At 44.1% G+C, this 17,246-nt stretch overlaps 1 protein-coding gene across 1 annotated transcript in view; it reads left to right on the top strand.

The window, feature by feature from the left end:
• Positions 1-5,054: 5,054 nt before the first annotated feature.
• LOC115178568 (zinc finger protein 239) overlaps positions 5,055-17,246 on the top strand; it is a 39,995-nt gene continuing 27,803 nt past the window's right edge. The window contains exons 1-4 of the mRNA XM_029739823.1: positions 5,055-5,062; positions 6,244-6,379; positions 6,551-6,586; positions 6,720-6,879. Coding sequence (XP_029595683.1) covers positions 5,055-5,062; positions 6,244-6,379; positions 6,551-6,586; positions 6,720-6,879 — 340 coding nt within the window. The remainder of the gene's footprint in view (positions 5,063-6,243; positions 6,380-6,550; positions 6,587-6,719; positions 6,880-17,246) is intronic.

Raw genomic sequence — 17,246 nt, 5'->3', positions numbered from 1 at the left:
TACTGAGTAGGTCCAAACTGCTCCTACACGGTGTAACAGTACTGAGTAGGTCCAAACTGCTCCTACACGGTGTAACAGTACTGAGTAGGTCCAAACTGCTCCTACACGGTGTAACAGTACTGAGTAGGTCCAAACTGCTCCTACACGGTGTAACAGTACTGAGTAGGTCCAAACTGCTCCTACACGGTGTAACAGTACTGAGTAGGTCCAAACTGCTCCTACACGGTGTAACAGTACTGAGTAGGTCCAAACTGCTCCTACATGGTGTAACAGTACTGAGTAGGTCCAAACTGCTCCTACATGGTGTAACAGTACTGAGTAGGTCCAAACTGCTCCTACACGGTGTAACAGTACTGAGTAGGTCCAAACTGCTCCTACACGGTGTAACAGTACTGAGTAGGTCCAAACTGTTCCTACATGGTGTAACAGTACTGAGTAGGTCCAAACTGCTCCTACATGGTGTAACAGTACTGAGTGGGTCCAAACTGCTCCTACACGGTGTAACAGTACTGAGTAGGTCCAAACTGCTCCTACACGGTGTAACAGTACTGAGTAGGTCCAAACTGCTCCTACACGGTGTAACAGTACTGAGTAGGTCCAAACTGCTCCTACACGGTGTAACAGTACTGAGTAGGTCCAAACTGCTCCTACACGGTGTAACAGTACTGAGTAGGTCCAAACTGCTCCTTACACGGTGTAACAGAACTGAGTAGGTCCAAACTGCTCCTACATGGTGTAACAATACATCATGTAAACTCAGCAAAAAAAGAAATGTCCCTTTTTCAGGACCCTGTCTTTCAAAGATAATTCATAAAAATCCAAATAACTTCACAGATCTTCATTGTAAAGGGTTTAAACATTGTTTCCAATGCTTGTTCATTGAACCATAAACAATTAATGAACATGCACCTGTGGAACAGTCGTTAAGACACTAACAGCTTACAATTACAAGGCAATTAAGGTCACAGTTATGAAAACTTAGGACACAAAAGAGGCCTTTCTACGGACTCTGAAAACACCAAAATAAAGATGCCCAAGGTCCCTGATCATCTGGGTGAATGTGCCTTAGGAATGCTGCAAGGAGGGCAATACATTGCAATGTCCGTACTGTGAGACGCCTAAGACAGCGCTACAGGGAGACAGGATGGACAGCTGATCGTCCTCGCAGTGGCAGACCACGTGTAACAACACCTGCACAGGATCGGTACATCCGAACATCACACCTGCGGGACAGGTATAGGATGGAAACAACAAGTGCCCGAGTTACACAAGGAAGGCACAATCCCCCCATCAGTGCTCCGACTATCCGCAATAGGCTGAGAGAGGCTGGACTGAGGGCTTGTAGGCCTGTTGTAAGGCAGGTCCTCACCAGACATCACCAGCAACAACGTCGCCTATGGGTACAAACCCATTGTCGCTGGACCAGACAGGACTGGCAAAAAGTGCTCTTCACTGATGAGTCACGGTTTTGTCTCACCAGGGGTGATGGTCGGATTCGCGTTTATCGTCGAAGGAATGAGTGTTACACCGAGGCCTGTACTCTGGAGCGGGATTGATTTGGAGGTGGAGGATCTGTCATGGTCTGGGGCGGTTTGTCACAGCGTCATCGGACTGAGCTTGTTGTAATTGCAGGCAATCCCAACGCTGTGCGTTACAGGGAAGACATCCTCCTCCCTCATGTGGTACTCTTCCTGCAGTCTCATCCTGACATGACCCTCATGACAATGCCACCAGCCATACTGCTCGTTCTGTGCTTGATTTCCCGCATGGCCAGTGAAGAGCCCGGATCTCAATCCCATTGAGCATGTCTGGGACCTGTTGGATCGGAGGGTGAGGGCTAGGACCATCCCCCCCAGAAATGCCCGGGAACTTCCAGGTGCCTTGGTGGAAGAGTGGGGTAACATCTCACAGCAAGAACTGGCAAATCTGGTGCAGTCCATGAGGAGGAGATGCACTGCAGTACTTATTGCAGCTGGTGGTCACACCAGATACTGACTGTTACTTTTGATTTTGACCCCCCCTTTGTTCAGGGACACATTATTCCATTTCTGTTAGTCACATGTCTGTGGAACTTGTTCAGCTTATGTCTCAGTTGTTGAATCTTGTCATGATCATAGAAACACATTGAATAACACATTCATAAAATGGCTGAACAAACAGTCCAAAAATAAACCATAATTCCATTTGTTTTTGAAACCGTTTCCTGGTTACCTTCAGACTCTAGAGACCGAAGTTGGCACATTGGTGGTATCATCTTCGGTAGAGCAAGACGGGGAACACCATCGTGTTTGTGAGAGTCTCATCCTTCCATAGAGTGGTCATATTAGTGTGTAGGCCTAACCGTTCGCTAAAGATGTTTTCTATGAGAAGACCGATTTTTCTATCTTATACAGATGGATTTTGATGTCAATCAACTCTTAAAAATCAAGAAATGCTAAAGTAATTCAGTACTATGAAACTAGTCCAGTGGAGTTTAGCCTCTCTCCCTCTCTCTCCCTGTAGTTCTGTACTGAAACAGCTGCAAAAACGTGACTCGCGACGTTGTTGGATGCAGGCCTAGCTCTGCTACTTCGCCAGCTAATTCATGATTCAGAAATCCGCGAAGTGTGGACAAATTCGTTGTTTTATTGAAAGCGTGTGGCAGACTGAGTTATTTTTTTGTCCAAAGTACTATTGGTTTTGAGTCAGGAAATGTGAACTTTTCCACCTAAAAGATTTGCGATTATTTTATATCGTTATTTTATGTAGCCGACTGCTACAGCAGTGGAGATGGGGATCAACTGTGCACTCTTAAGGGGAATCCCTGCTACGTAGAAAACATTACCTCCTTATTCATAGAGAAGGGAAGCCAGCATTACCCTGGGCTCTCGAGTGGCACAGTAGTCTGAGGCACTGCATTTCAGTGCAAGAGGGGTCACTACAGTACCTGGTTTTGAATCCAGGCTGTATTACATCCGGCCGTGATTGGGAGTCCAATAGGGCGGACGCACAATTGGCCCAGCATCGTCCGGGTTTTGCCGGGGTAGGCCTTCATTGTAAATAAGAATCTGTTCTTAAAGGTTAAATATATATATATATATATATATATATTTTAAAATACACATTAGTTATACAGAGTAAACAACCTATAAGTTCAGTAGATATACAAAAGTATGTGAACGCCCCTTCAAATGAGTGGATTTTGATTTTTTCACCTCATCAACCTGAAAGGGTTGGGTCTAGCCCTTTAAATACCATTTAAAAGTCATTAGTCCTCTCTCAACAAAAGTATGTTGACGCCCCTTCAAATTAGTCGATTCGGCTATTTCAGCCACACCCGCTGCTGACAGTTATATAACCATCTCCATAGACAAGCAATGACAGTAGAATGGCCTTACTGAAAAGCTCAGTGACTTTCAACGTCATTGGATACCACCTTTCCAACAAGTCAGTTCGTAAAATGTCTGCCCTGCTAGAGCTGCCCCGGTCAACTGTAAGTGCTGTTATTGTGAAGTGGCAAAATCTCACAGAACAGGACCGCCAAGTGCGTAAAAATCCTCTGTCCTCGGCTGCAACACTCACTACTGAGTTCCAAACTGCCTCTAGAAGCAACGTCAGCACAATAACTATTTGTCTGAGAGCTTTGTAAAATGGGTTTCAATGGTCGAGCAGCCGCAGCCAAGCCTAAGATCCCATGCGCAATGCCAAGCGTCGGCTGGAATGATGGAAAGCTCGCCTCCTTTGGACTACAGAGCAGTGGAAACGCATTCTCTGGAGTGATGAATCACGCTTCACCATCTGGCAGCACAATGAACAAATCTGGGTTTGGCAGATGCCAGGAGAATGCTACCTGCTCGAAGGCATAATGCCAACTGTAAAGTTTGGTGGAGGAGGAATAATGGTCTGGGGCTGTTTTTTATGGTTCGGGCTGGGCCCCTTAGTTCCAGTGAAGGGAAATCTTAACGCTACAGCATACAATGACATTCTAGATGATTTTGTGATTTCAATTTTGTAGCAACAGTTTGGGGAATGCCCTTTCCTGTTTCAGCATGACAATGTCCCTGTGCACAAAGCGAGGTCCATAGAGAAATGGTTTGTCGAGATCGGTGTGGAAAAACTTGACTGACCTGCACAGAGCCCTGCCCTCAACCCCATCGAACACATTTGGGATGAATTGGAACGCCTGCTGTGAGCCAGGCCTAATCGCCCAACATCAGTGGCCGACCTCACTAAAGCTCTTGTGGCTGAATAGAAGCAAGCCCCCACCCCCCCAGCAATGTTCCAACATCTAGTGGAAAGTCTTCCCAGAAGGGTGGAGGTTGTTACAGCAGCAATTCCATATTAATGCCATTGATTTTGGAATGAGATGTTGGACAAGCAGGTGTCCACATACAACCTCTATGAGTGGGACCGTTAGGGGGTTTGTTTTCACATTTGCCCAAAACAGTTGATTACTGCTGCTTCTACTGCTGTGTGGCAGCATCTCGTTGATCTTTCATTGGTGACGTCACAGCCATGTTGTCAGGCTGTATCTTCCAAACTAGTGAAGTCCCATTTTACTTTCAGAACCATACATACTCTTGGTTAAAACAATTGTCAAGCCATTAGTGCCTTAGCCCATCACTGTGCTGTTCCTGCTCTGTGTGAATCAGCATTAAACCACCTTAGCCCATCACTGAGCTGTTCCTGCTCTGTGTGAATCAGCATTAAACCACCTTAGCCCATCACTGTGCTGTTCCTGCTCTGTGTGAATCAGCATTAAACCACCTTAGCCCATCACTGTGCTGTTCCATGTGAATCAGCATTAAACCACCTTAGCCCATCACTGAGCTGTTCCATGTGAATCAGCATTAAACCACCCTAACTGGATCCTACCTGTCTGTCTGTCATCTGTGTCCTTACAAGCACCTGGGAGATGAACACATGAAGGAAACCCTCAACATATACAGTACAACAGGTTCAAAAAGAGGAAGACACATTTACTTATTTGGAGTTATTTGTAATGATAATGTTTGCCAGAAAAAAACGATGTAGTGAATCTTTTTATAAACTGTGTTACCCACTCCAGTCAGCAGATGGCGAAGTGAGTTTTTCAGGTGATGCTTCTCGCGTGACGTACGATGTAGTGGACACACTGGTTTCCACTAGTTACCACAGCCACAAAGTCAAAATTGGCTATATCGAAAAATTAATGACATCAAACATTTGATTTTTGGTGTTAATTTAGATTTCGGCATAAGGTTAGCAATGTGTTTAGGGTTAAGGTTGAAATCAAATTTGAAGAAGATAAATTGTAGAAATGGGTGGGGTTTATGACTTTGTGGCTGTGGTAACTAGTGACGACCGACTGCTTTGGACGCTTCTGGAACGACACGGTTCATCCACCTCGGTATCTTGCTAACCGACAAGAAGCAGAAACATTGAAGCTCTGTACACCATGTTTGTGTAGCTACGCAAATCCATCCCAGTGATTTAAACACAGTTCTGTTAACGTATCTACTGGTCCATTTAAACGTAATTTGCGTGTTAAATTTGCAAATGTGTTACCGAGCCTAGCACTAGGCTAGTCGCTAATGAAAGCTAGCTAGCTAACATCCCTGACAATGAGCTCACTAAGCTACTCTCCTCCTGCTAGTGAAGAGGTCTGCTGGACGGAGAAAGCAGCTCTGGGGATGAACATTGTCGTTAAAGAAGAAGAGGAGGAGGATATTACAGTGATAGGAATGGAAGAAGCTTGTCGAATTAAAAAGGAGGAAGAGGAGGAGGGGATAGAGGCTGTCACAGTGAAAGAGGAAGAGGGGATAGAGGTTGTCATAGTGGAAGAAGGGGAGGTAGAAGCTTTCAGAATCAAAAATGAGATAGAGGAGGATATCACATTGAAAGAAGAAGAACCTTTTGTAGTGAAAGAGGAGGAGACTGAAGATCCGATTAACACCAGTGAGTATTGTCTTAACGGGACACGCTATGCAGTTGAACCCGGGTGTGGGTTTATGTTTTTGGTTTAGTTTGTATTCAGAGTTTGCTCGTCTATTGCTCTCCAACTGAAGGTCCTAGGATGATAAGTGAAATGTTTGGAATCATGATGAGAGAGAGCAAGCTATAACCTTTGTTTTTACCGGTAGTCAAACTCTTCCCTTTTACAGATCCAAAAACGAGGCAATATGCAGTTTTCTGTCCCTCCCAGGGCTCTACAGTGAAGGAGGACATCAGAAAGGTACAGGACGTATCTACTGTGGTATCTAATGTGGTACCCGTGAATCCCAGACAGTTTGGTGGTGATGACGATTCTATTCACTGCAACAAAGAATGGGACGTGAAAGACAAGGATTGGTTTCCTAGCAACAGGCTGAAAGCGGAGTCGGCTCCAGAGAGCCACACCCCAGAGCAGAGGGGGTGTGGTGTGAGTACATCCCAGTCACAAAGTGTTTCTGGTTCTCAACAGTCCTTCCTTGGTTCCTGGACCTCCTTCTATTAATGCATTGGAGGAGAATACTGAAATACTGATATATGTGAATGTTTTTGGCAAATACAGGTGATTCTGATTGGACTTTCTCCTCTAATGCATTTATAGCAGGAGGTCCAGAGAATGAGGAACCAAGGAATCAAGGTAGGAGAGTTTCTGATCTGAGGTTCCTCATGGACTTTCTCCTTCAATGCATTTATAGTCCAGAGAAGGAGAGGAATCAAGGTAGGAGAGTGTTTCCCACCCTAAATTGATTGTTTATTTTTGTGGGTTCCAGGACATGTCTTTCCCTCTCCCAGGGTCCCCAGGTCGTGCCTCTCCCACTGCTGCCTTACTGTGGGGTCTGAAGAGGGTGTCTGTGCGGCTGGTCGACTGCAGGAAAACACCGGGTCTGAGTGGGACTGTGAGAGGAGAAGAAGAGGGAGATTCAGATTCAAGTAAGAACAGTGGTGTGTGGATTAGACTACAATCTGCTTCTGTTACAGTTCTGTGGTCAGTGTATTCACTGTTGTATAGCAGCTCATTCGTTTTGAAACTACTCACAAACTGCTTTTTGCTAAAGTAATTGTGCACTGATTGGTGGCATCTCGTTAGTCAGAAGGCGTTCCACCCGTACTGGCTTGTCATCTCGCTAGTCAGGTGTTTGAATGAATGCTTACGAGCCTGCTGCTGCCTACCACCGCTCAGTCAGACTGCTCTATCAAATCATAGACTTAATTATAATATAATAAACACACAGATATACGAGCCTTAGGTCATTAATATGGTAAAATCCGGAAACTATCATCTCGAAAACAAAACTTTTTTTCTTTCAGTGAAATACGGAACCGTTCCGTATTTTATCTAACGGGTGGCATCCCTAAGTCTAAATATTCCTGTTACATTGCACAACCTTCAATGTTATGTCATAATTACGTAAAATTCAGGGAAATTAGTTCGCAACGAGCCAGGCAGCCCAAACTGTTGCATATACCCTGACTCTGCGTGCAATGAACGCAAGAGAAGTCACACAATTTCACCTGGTAACCTGGATTTCTTTTAGCTAAATATGCAGGTTTAAAAATATATACTTCTGTGTATTGATTTTAAGAAAGGCATTGATGTTTATGGTTAGGTACAGTCGTGCAACGATTGTGCTTTTTTCGCAAATGCACTTTTGTTAAATCATCCCCCGTTTGGCGAAGTTGGCTGTCTTTGTTAGGAAGAAATAGTCTAAACACAGTTCGCAACGAGCCAGCCGGCCCAAACTGCTGCATATACCCTGACTCTGTTTGCAAGAGAAGTGACACATTTTCCCTAGTTAAATAAAGGTGTAAAAAAAAAAAATATGGCAAATTGGTGTCCAAAAATACTGATTACCGATTGTTATGAACACTTGAAATCAACCTAATTAATCGGCCATTCCGAGTAATCGGTCGACCTCTAGTTTCAACAGTGCTGGCGTGTCATCTCATTAGTCAGAAGGCGTTTCACCCGTACTGGCTTGTCATCTCATTAGTCAGAAGGTGTTTCAGCCGTACTGGCTTGTCATCTCGCTAGTCAGAAGGTGTTTCACCCGTACTGGCTTGTCATCTCATTAGTCAGAAGGTGTTTCACCCGTATTGGCTTGTCATCTCGCTAGTCAGAAGGTGTTTCACCCGTACTGGCTTGTCATCTCATTAGTCAGAAGGTGTTTCACCCGTACTGGCTTGTCATCTCATTAGTCAGAAGGTGTTTCACCCGTACTGGCTTGTCATCTCATTAGTCAGAAGGTGTTTCACCCGTATTGGCTTGTCATCTCGCTAGTCAGAAGGTGTTTCACCCGTACTGGCTTGTCATCTCATTAGTCAGAAGGTGTTTCACCCGTACTGGCTTGTCATCTCGCTAGTCAGAAGGTGTTTCAGCAGTGCTGGTCCAGGTGATACTTAAGACCTGCTGGCCTGTTCATCAGTTGGCATGAGAGATGTTGAGAGAGTAATGACTTTTGTTGGCTCTCCCAGTTTAAGTTCTGAAACCAAGCCTTTTATCCGTCTTCCCTGTTTCGTATAGCTCTGCTTTCTGTTTACTCCCTATCTTAAGTTGGTGGGGGCTTGTCTTTTCGTTTGGCTCTCCTCAGTGGGCATCCATGGTGGGAATTGTTTATGGCACATTTTCTAGTTGAATGTCAACTTTCATGGATGTCTTTCAGAACCCCTTCTACAACCCCACCTCTGGTTTTGGTTGTCCCAGTGAGTTTCTTTGTTAGTTCCCTTGTTTGTGAGAGACATTTTCAGTTTGTCTTGTGGGAAGGTAACAATGTCTATACCACATGTGGATAAGAATCAATTACATTTTTTAATTATTAACAGGAATACTGATTTTTAAAATCAGGAAACTTTAAAATGGGAATTCTAATGTCTGTTTCATGTATTAGTGACATCGGTAACCTTACTCCAAGTGATTCTAGGTCAGCGGTGCCCAAACTTCTGTTTCCTGTTACTATTTTATAATAAGAAGGATATAATTTAACTTGGCTGAATAGAAAGGATATTTTTCCCATTCCGGAGCGAGAGTGTGCATATGAAGTGACTATGTTGAGTGTAAAGGTGATCATTTGAAACAGGTCATAGATGCTAGATTTCCAGTCATTTCTCAACTATTTGTGAATGACACAAACCTTAGAAAGTCTTAGAAATCAGAAGATGTATGGGCTGCATGATGCGACTAGAGGTTATTGATGATTTGAGAAAGGCGCAAAAAAAGCCTGCGCTCTGTTCCTTGCATGTGAAGTAGCTAGCTGCTGTAAAATTGACTAAACAAACTGCACTATCAATTTAGGAGTATCTCACCGAGTTCAATTTGCAGTGTCTCTGCCACTGAGCTATAAACGGGGTCTCTGCCTAGAGCGCTGTGGCGCATTAGTGGAAACCAAGACTGTTCTTAGGGCACGTCTGCCGGTTTTGACTAGCATAAGTGACCTTCGTAGCAGGTTAGGATAATTAACATGGTAGGTTTGCGCAAATAACGTGGCACGTTAGTAGAATTAGAGAGCAACCGTCTTGTAGATTTTGACTCCAACAGCTGGGCTTGATTAGGGTTGGATTGAGAACCTACAGGACAGTAGATCTCTAGGTACAATGTTTGAGAACTGTGGGGTTTATGTAAAACGCAGGGAAGATCCCAATTGCATAGTCTTTGTGTCCTCTCTCCTTCTCAAAACCCATTGGATGAGAAATCCAGAGGACCTCTGTCTCTCATCCAATGTGTGTTTTGAGAAGGAGATGAGCAGAGGCGACGTGAGGAGTATGCAATTGAGATCTTCCCACAGAATCCTCCTCATTACTCCATGTGCTGGCTCAGACCTGGGAGGCAGCCCGGTTCCAGAACTTCACCAGGTTGTAAAACAAGCCTCACTGGGCGCCAGATGAATCAAATCCCCTCATTTAACAGAACGGGTGTTCCCATTCAAGACGATGATGTCATAATGGGAGGACTGTCGGTCATTGCGACTGTTCCCATTGGAGCAAAGCAGGAAGTAAAAACAGGAAGTGTTCCCATCAGTCTGTGCTGTGATTTGTTGAATCAACTCAACTGACATTACAAAAAATACATTCCATTGCAAGAGCCACATCCGTTAGCATCATTTGAATGAACATTCTACGTTACCATGGAAATGATTGTATCACGTACGGCAAGAGGTACCGATGTGTGAAGTCTGGAACCAACAGGACCCTGAACAGCCATAAGACTGCTAAATAATTAACCAGATGGCTACCTGGACTATCTGCATTAACTTTGACTCACATCACACACACTGCTGCTATTGTTTATTATCTGTCACTTTATTCCTAGTTATATGTACATCTCTACCTCCATTACCTAGTACCCCTACGCATCAACTCAGTACTGGTACTCTGTATACAGCCATGTTATTACCTAGTACCCCTACACATCAACTCAGTACTGTTACCCCTGTGTTTACAGCCATGTTATTACATAGTACCCCTACACATCAACTCACTACTGTTACCCCTGTGTTTACAGCCATGTTATTACCTAGTACCCCTACACATCAACTCAGTACTGGTACTCTGTGTTTACAGCCATGTTATTACCTAGTACCCTACACATCAACTCGGTACTGGTACTCTGTGTTTACAGCCATGTTATTACCTAGTACCCCTACACATCAACTCAGTACTGGTACTCTGTGTATACAGCCATGTTATTACCTAGTACCCCTACACATCAACTCAGTACTGGTACTCTGTGTATACAGCCATGTTATTACCTAGTACCCTACACATCAACTCAGTACTGGTACTCTGTGTATACAGCCATGTTATTACCTAGTACCCCTACACATCAACTCAGTACTGTTACCCCTGTGTTTACAGCCATGTTATTACCTAGTACCCTACACATCAACTCAGTACTGGTACTCTGTGTATACAGCCATGTTATTACCTAGTACCCCTACACATCAACTCAGTACTGGTACTCTGTGTATACAGCCATGTTATTACCTAGTACCCCTACACATCAACTCAGTACTGGTACTCTGTGTATACAGCCATGTTATTACCTAGTACCCTACACATCAACTCAGTACTGGTACTCTGTGTATACAGCCATGTTATTACCTAGTACCCCTACACATCAACTCAGTACTGTTACCCCTGTGTTTACAGCCATGTTATTACCTAGTACCCTACACATCAACTCAGTACTGGTACTCTGTGTATACAGCCATGTTATTACCTAGTACCCTACACATTAACTCAGTACTGGTACTCTGTGTTTACAGCCATGTTATTACCTAGTACCCCTACACATCAACTCAGTACTGGTACTGTGTTTACAGCCATGTTATTACCTAGTATCCCTACACATCAACTCAGTACTGTTACCCCTGTGTTTACAGCCATGTTATTACCTAGTACCCCTACACATCAACTCAGTACTGGTACTCTGTGTATACAGCCATGTTATTACCTAGTACCCCTACACATCAACTCAGTACTGTTACCCCTGTGTTTACAGCCATGTTATTACATAGTACCCCTACACATCAACTCAGTACTGTTACCCCTGTGTTTACAGCCATGTTATTACCTAGTACCCCTACACATCAACTCAGTACTGTTACCCCTGTGTTTACAGCCATGTTATTACCTAGTATCCCTACACATCAACTCAGTACTGTTACCCCTGTGTATACAGCCATGTTATTACCTAGTACCCCTACACATCAACTCAGTACTGTTACCCCTGTGTTTACAGCCATGTTATTACCTAGTACCCCTACACATCAACTCAGTACTGTTACCCCTGTGTTTACAGCCATGTTATTACCTAGTATCCCTACACATCAACTCAGTACTGGTACTCTGTGTATACAGCCATGTTATTACCTAGTACCCTACACATCAACTCAGTACTGGTACTCTGTGTATACAGCCATGTTATTACCTAGTACCCCTACACATCAACTCAGTACTGGTACTCTGTGTATACAGCCATGTTATTACCTAGTACCCTACACATCAACTCAGTACTGGTACTCTGTGTATACAGCCATGTTATTACCTAGTACCCTACACATCAACTCAGTACTGGTACTCTGTGTATACAGCCATGTTATTACCTAGTACCCCTACACATCAACTCAGTACTGGTACTCTGTATACAGCCATGTTATTACCTAGTACCCCTACACATCAACTCAGTACTGTTACCCCTGTGTTTACAGCCATGTTATTACCTAGTACCCTACACATCAACTCAGTACTGGTACTCTGTGTATACAGCCATGTTATTACCTAGTACCCTACACATCAACTCAGTACTGTTACCCCTGTGTATACAGCCATGTTATTACCTAGTACCCCTACACATCAACTCAGTACTGGTACTCTGTGTTTACAGCCATGTTATTACCTAGTACCCCTACACATCAACTCAGTACTGGTACTCTGTGTATACAGCCATGTTATTACCTAGTACCCTACACATCAACTCAGTACTGTTACCCCTGTGTATACAGCCATGTTATTACCTAGTACCCCTACACATCAACTCAGTACTGGTACTCTGTGTTTACAGCCATGTTATTACCTAGTACCCTACACATCAACTCAGTACTGGTACTCTGTGTATACAGCCATGTTATTACCTAGTACCCCTACACATCAACTCAGTACTGGTACTCTGTGTATACAGCCATGTTATTACCTAGTACCCCTACACATCAACTCAGTACTGGTACTCTGTGTATACAGCCATGTTATTACCTAGTACCCCTACACATCAACTCAGTACTGGTACTCTGTGTTTACAGCCATGTTATCGTTACTCGTTGTGTGTTTATTATTACGTGTTTTACTTCTCTATTTTCTTTCTCTTCTCATTGTTGGGAAGGGCCTGAAAGGAAGCATTTCACTGTTAATCTACACCTGTTGTTTATGAAGCATGTGACAAATACACTTTGATTTGATGACAACACCAGGCAGCCATTGCAAGTGTACCCATGAGTTTACCAGGGTTAGAGGTTCTTCTATTCATTCTGATTTCTATGGCCATGTGTTTCGGTATGAATACACCCCTGAGGTCGAGAATTGTGCTGTTCCAGGTGGTCTACATATCATTCACACCGCACACAACCACCAATGATTGGACCACCAATGATTGAAACACCAATGATTGCATGACATGTTTTTGATGGCGTTCCACAACATCACACCACCGTTATTTGTCTAGCTAAAGGTAGTTGCAAAGTTAGGTTTAAAGTTTGGTAGGTAGGTAGGTCTGGTGTCCCCCGGGGCGATGTTGGGTGGTAGGTCTGGTGTCCCCCGGGGTGATGTTGGGAGGTAGGTCTGGTGTCCCCCGGGGCGATGTTGGGTGGTAGGTCTGGTGTCCCCCGGGGTGATGTTGGGAGGTAGGTCTGGTGTCCCCCGGGGCGATGTTGGGTGGTAGGTCTGGTGTCCCCCGGGGCGATGTTGGGAGGTAGGTCTGGTGTCCCCCGGGGTGATGTTGGGAGGTAGGTCTGGTGTCCCCCGGGGCGATGTTGGGAGGTAGGTCTGGTGGGTCAACTTAGAACCCCAACGGGGTTCTAGACAGCCTGCTGGACCAACGGGGTCCTAGATCAGCCTGCTGGACCAACGGGGTCCTAGATCAGCCTGCTGGACCCACGGGGTCCTAGATCAGCCTGCTGGGCCCACGGTGTCCTAGATCAGCCTGCTGGACCCACGGGGTCCTAGATCAGCCTGCTGGACCCACGGGGTCCTTGATCAGCCTGCTGGACCCACGGGGTCCTTGATCAGCCTGCTGGACCCACGGGGTTCTAAAGTTGAATGTCTTCTGTTCAGACACTCTGCTATACCCAGTCCTTGGCCTGTTGGGAATACTCCACACAGCTTCTGGATTTCCTGAAAGATTTAACAAATCATACAGACATTAGTCCTCATTTGTCTTACTTTGCATCCTGCTGAACAATTATTTTAGGAGGCATGAGTGGAGGAACTTTGGGTCCCCTCTTTGAAAAGAGTGAAATGGATACAAAGATGGAAGATAAAATCAGGGTTCATCAAATCAAATGTTATTGGTTGCAGACACATATTTAGCAGATGTTTCGAGTGTAGTGAAATGCTTGTGTTTCTAGCTTCAACAGTGCAGTTCCTAGCTCTCCTCCCCCTTAACATGTATTTTTAACCTCACACTTGATGTTAAGGAAATCCCCAAGTTATGCTTTTGTGCTGCTTCTCCTGAAAGGTGGAGATCCTTCGCTACTTGACAACTATCGACTCATATCAAAATTGTCTGTACTGTCAAAGGTACTGGAGTCCTTAGTTAGTAGGTAGCTGAAGGCCTACCTCCAAGAAAACAACATCTTAAATAGATTGCAATCAGGTTTTAGGTCTGGCCACAGCATTGTTTCAGTAACATTGAAGGTTTTAAACGTCATCCATTGTGCTCTTGACAAGAAGTTACATTGTGTGTCTGTCTTTATTGATTTGTCGAAGGCATTTGACACCGTGGACCGTGCTGTGCTAGTGCAAAGGTTAAAATGATATGGAATTACTCTAGATATGCTCTAGATTGGTTAATAAATTACCTATCAAATCCTACAGTGTGTAATGGCGGATGGTTGTAAGTCTGAGTCCATAGAGTTGTGCTCAGGTGTTCCGCAAGGTTCTATTTTGGGCTACTGTTAATTTTGTATATCAACAACATTGGGGATCTTATTGAAACAGCGGATCTTCATTTTTATGCACTTTATTCAAGTGGTAGTAGTTTATCTTTAGCTTTTGAAAATGCCCAAAGAGCGTTTAACACCATACAACAGAATCTGTATGATTTTAAAGCTGGTTCTGAATTCGGGTAAAACAAAATCCATGGTATTTTCAAATGCCAGGCATGTTACTAATCATGTCATCGCTACATTGGATGGACAAACTATAGAGCAAGTCAAATCAAATCAAATCAAATCAAATTTATTTATATAGCCCTTCGTACATCAGCTGAAATCTCAAAGTGCTGTACAGAAACCCAGCCTAAAACCCCAAACAGCAAGCAATGCATGTGAAAGAAGCACGGTGGCTGGGAAAAACTCCCTAGGAAAAACTCCTGAGAAAGGCCAAAAACCTAGGAAGAAACCTAGAGAGGAACCAGACTATGAGGGGTGGCCAGTCCTCTTCTGGCTGTGCCGGGTGGATATTATAACAGAACATGGTCAAGATGTTAAAATGTTCGTAAATGACCAGCATGGTCAAATAATAATAATCATAGTAATTGTCGAGGGTGCAACAAGCACGTCCGGTGAACAGGTCAGGGTTCCGTAGCCGCAGGCAGAACAGTTGAAACTGGAGCAGCAGCATGGCCAGGTGGACTGGGGACAGCAAGGAGTCATCATGCCAGGTAGTCCTAGGGCTCAGGTCCTCCGAGAGAAAGAAAGAAAGAAAGAGAGAATTAGAGAGAGCATATTTACATTCACACAGGACACTGGATAAGACAAGAGAATACTCCAGATGTAACAGACTGACCCTAGCCCCCCGACACATAAACTACCGCAGCATAAATACTGGAGGCTGAGACAGGAGGGATCAGAAGACACTGTGGCCCCATCCGATGATACCCCCGGACAGGGCCAAACAGGCAGGATATAACCCCACCCACTTTGCCAAAGCACAGCCCCCACACCACTAGAGGGATATCTACAACCACCAACTTACCGTCCGAAGACAAGGCCGAGTATAGCCCACAAGGATGTCCGCCACGGCACAACCCAAGGGGGGGGCGCCAACCCAGACAGGAAGACCACGTCAGTGGCTCAACCTACTCAAAGTGTACAAATATTTGGGTGTGTGGGTTAACTGCCTTGTACACGGGCAGAACGACAGATTTTTACCTTGTCAGCTTGGGGATTCGATCTAGCAACCTTTCAGTTACTGGCCCAACGCTCTAACCACTAGGCTACCTGCCGCCCCAAAATGTTCTGTTCATGTGGAGAACTTGATAAGGAAGCTCAAGCTGAGAATAGGTTTTTATTACCGGCATAAGGCTTGTTTTTCCCTGGAGGCCAGGAAGGAGTTGGTACGATGTACATTACTGCCGGTTTTAGATTTTAGCGATGTTATATATATGCAGACCTCAACCACTACCCTGAGAGCACTTGATTCAGTGTATCATGTGGCCCTCAGGTTCATTACAAATCAAAAACGTCTAACACATCATTGTGATCTCTACAGCGCTGTTAACTGGTCGTCATTGACCCTGCGTAGACTTTAACACTGGTATACACTTATTTATAAGGCCATACGGGGTAAAATGTCATTTTAACGCTGTTCTTTTTTAAATCAGGCTGGTAATTAAATATCAATTACGGTCCCATTCTCATTTGCTTTTAACAGTACCAAGAATTAGGACAGGTCATGGGAGAAATAGTTTGTTGCTCAGCTCCGTGGTCCTGGAATTCTCTCCTGAACATTTTAACATTTGATGATCTAGTCTCGTTGGTGGAGTTTAAACACTTGATCGATGTCAATATCATAGAAGAGGATAACTGTCTTTAGGACCGCTGTTTTTTTAGTCAAGACATTTGTGTTTTTTTACATAATATGTAATTGTTGTACTGTATGTGTGCCTATAGTTTTGTTTAATGTTGTGTTAGTGTATGTAAGTTGTTTTGTCTGAAACTTTGTTCCCCTTGCTGCTATTGGACCGGGTGTCTCTTGAAAAAGAGATGTTATCTCAATGAGGAAAAACCTGTATAAATAAAGGTTAAATTATTATTTTTTTAAACAATTCAAAACAATAAGTTAGAGGTAGTTTCACTAGCCAATGCTAGCTAGCATACCTGTAGACTTCCAGTCATTGTGCTAACACATTGCCAGAATCTCACAGTATCCCTTTAAAGCTACAATGGAAGATGTGTTTACCGTCAAAGAGTGGGTCATCAACAAAACAGTATTACCAGTGGATCAAATGCAGCTTATGACATTGATTTAAATACAGTAGGCCTCAATATCTATGATTATAGTGCTCTGCTATAAGACTTTTTTTAAATTATGAATTTTTTGAAAACTGGCCTCAGGTTATTGAGGGATGTGATTAGGATTCAACCTCATAGGAAGAGTTGTTTCATTCAGGTCTCTCTTTTAAATAAACACAATTTTTCTTTGGCAGGTGAAAGACTAGACTCAGAGGAGCCAGAGACGTCCAACCCAGCAGGGCAACACCACTGCTCCCAGTGTGGAAAGAGTTTTTCCCGGTTAGGGTCCCTGAAAAGGCATGAGATGATACACACAGGAGAAAAGCCTTTCCACTGCTCTCAGTGTGGAAAGAGTTT

The sequence above is a fragment of the Salmo trutta genome, chromosome 38 (assembly GCF_901001165.1).
Source record: "Salmo trutta chromosome 38, fSalTru1.1, whole genome shotgun sequence".
NCBI lineage: Eukaryota > Metazoa > Chordata > Actinopteri > Salmoniformes > Salmonidae > Salmo > Salmo trutta.
The sequence above is the reverse complement of the archived record's forward strand: the minus strand, read 5'-3'. Positions and strand labels throughout refer to the sequence as shown.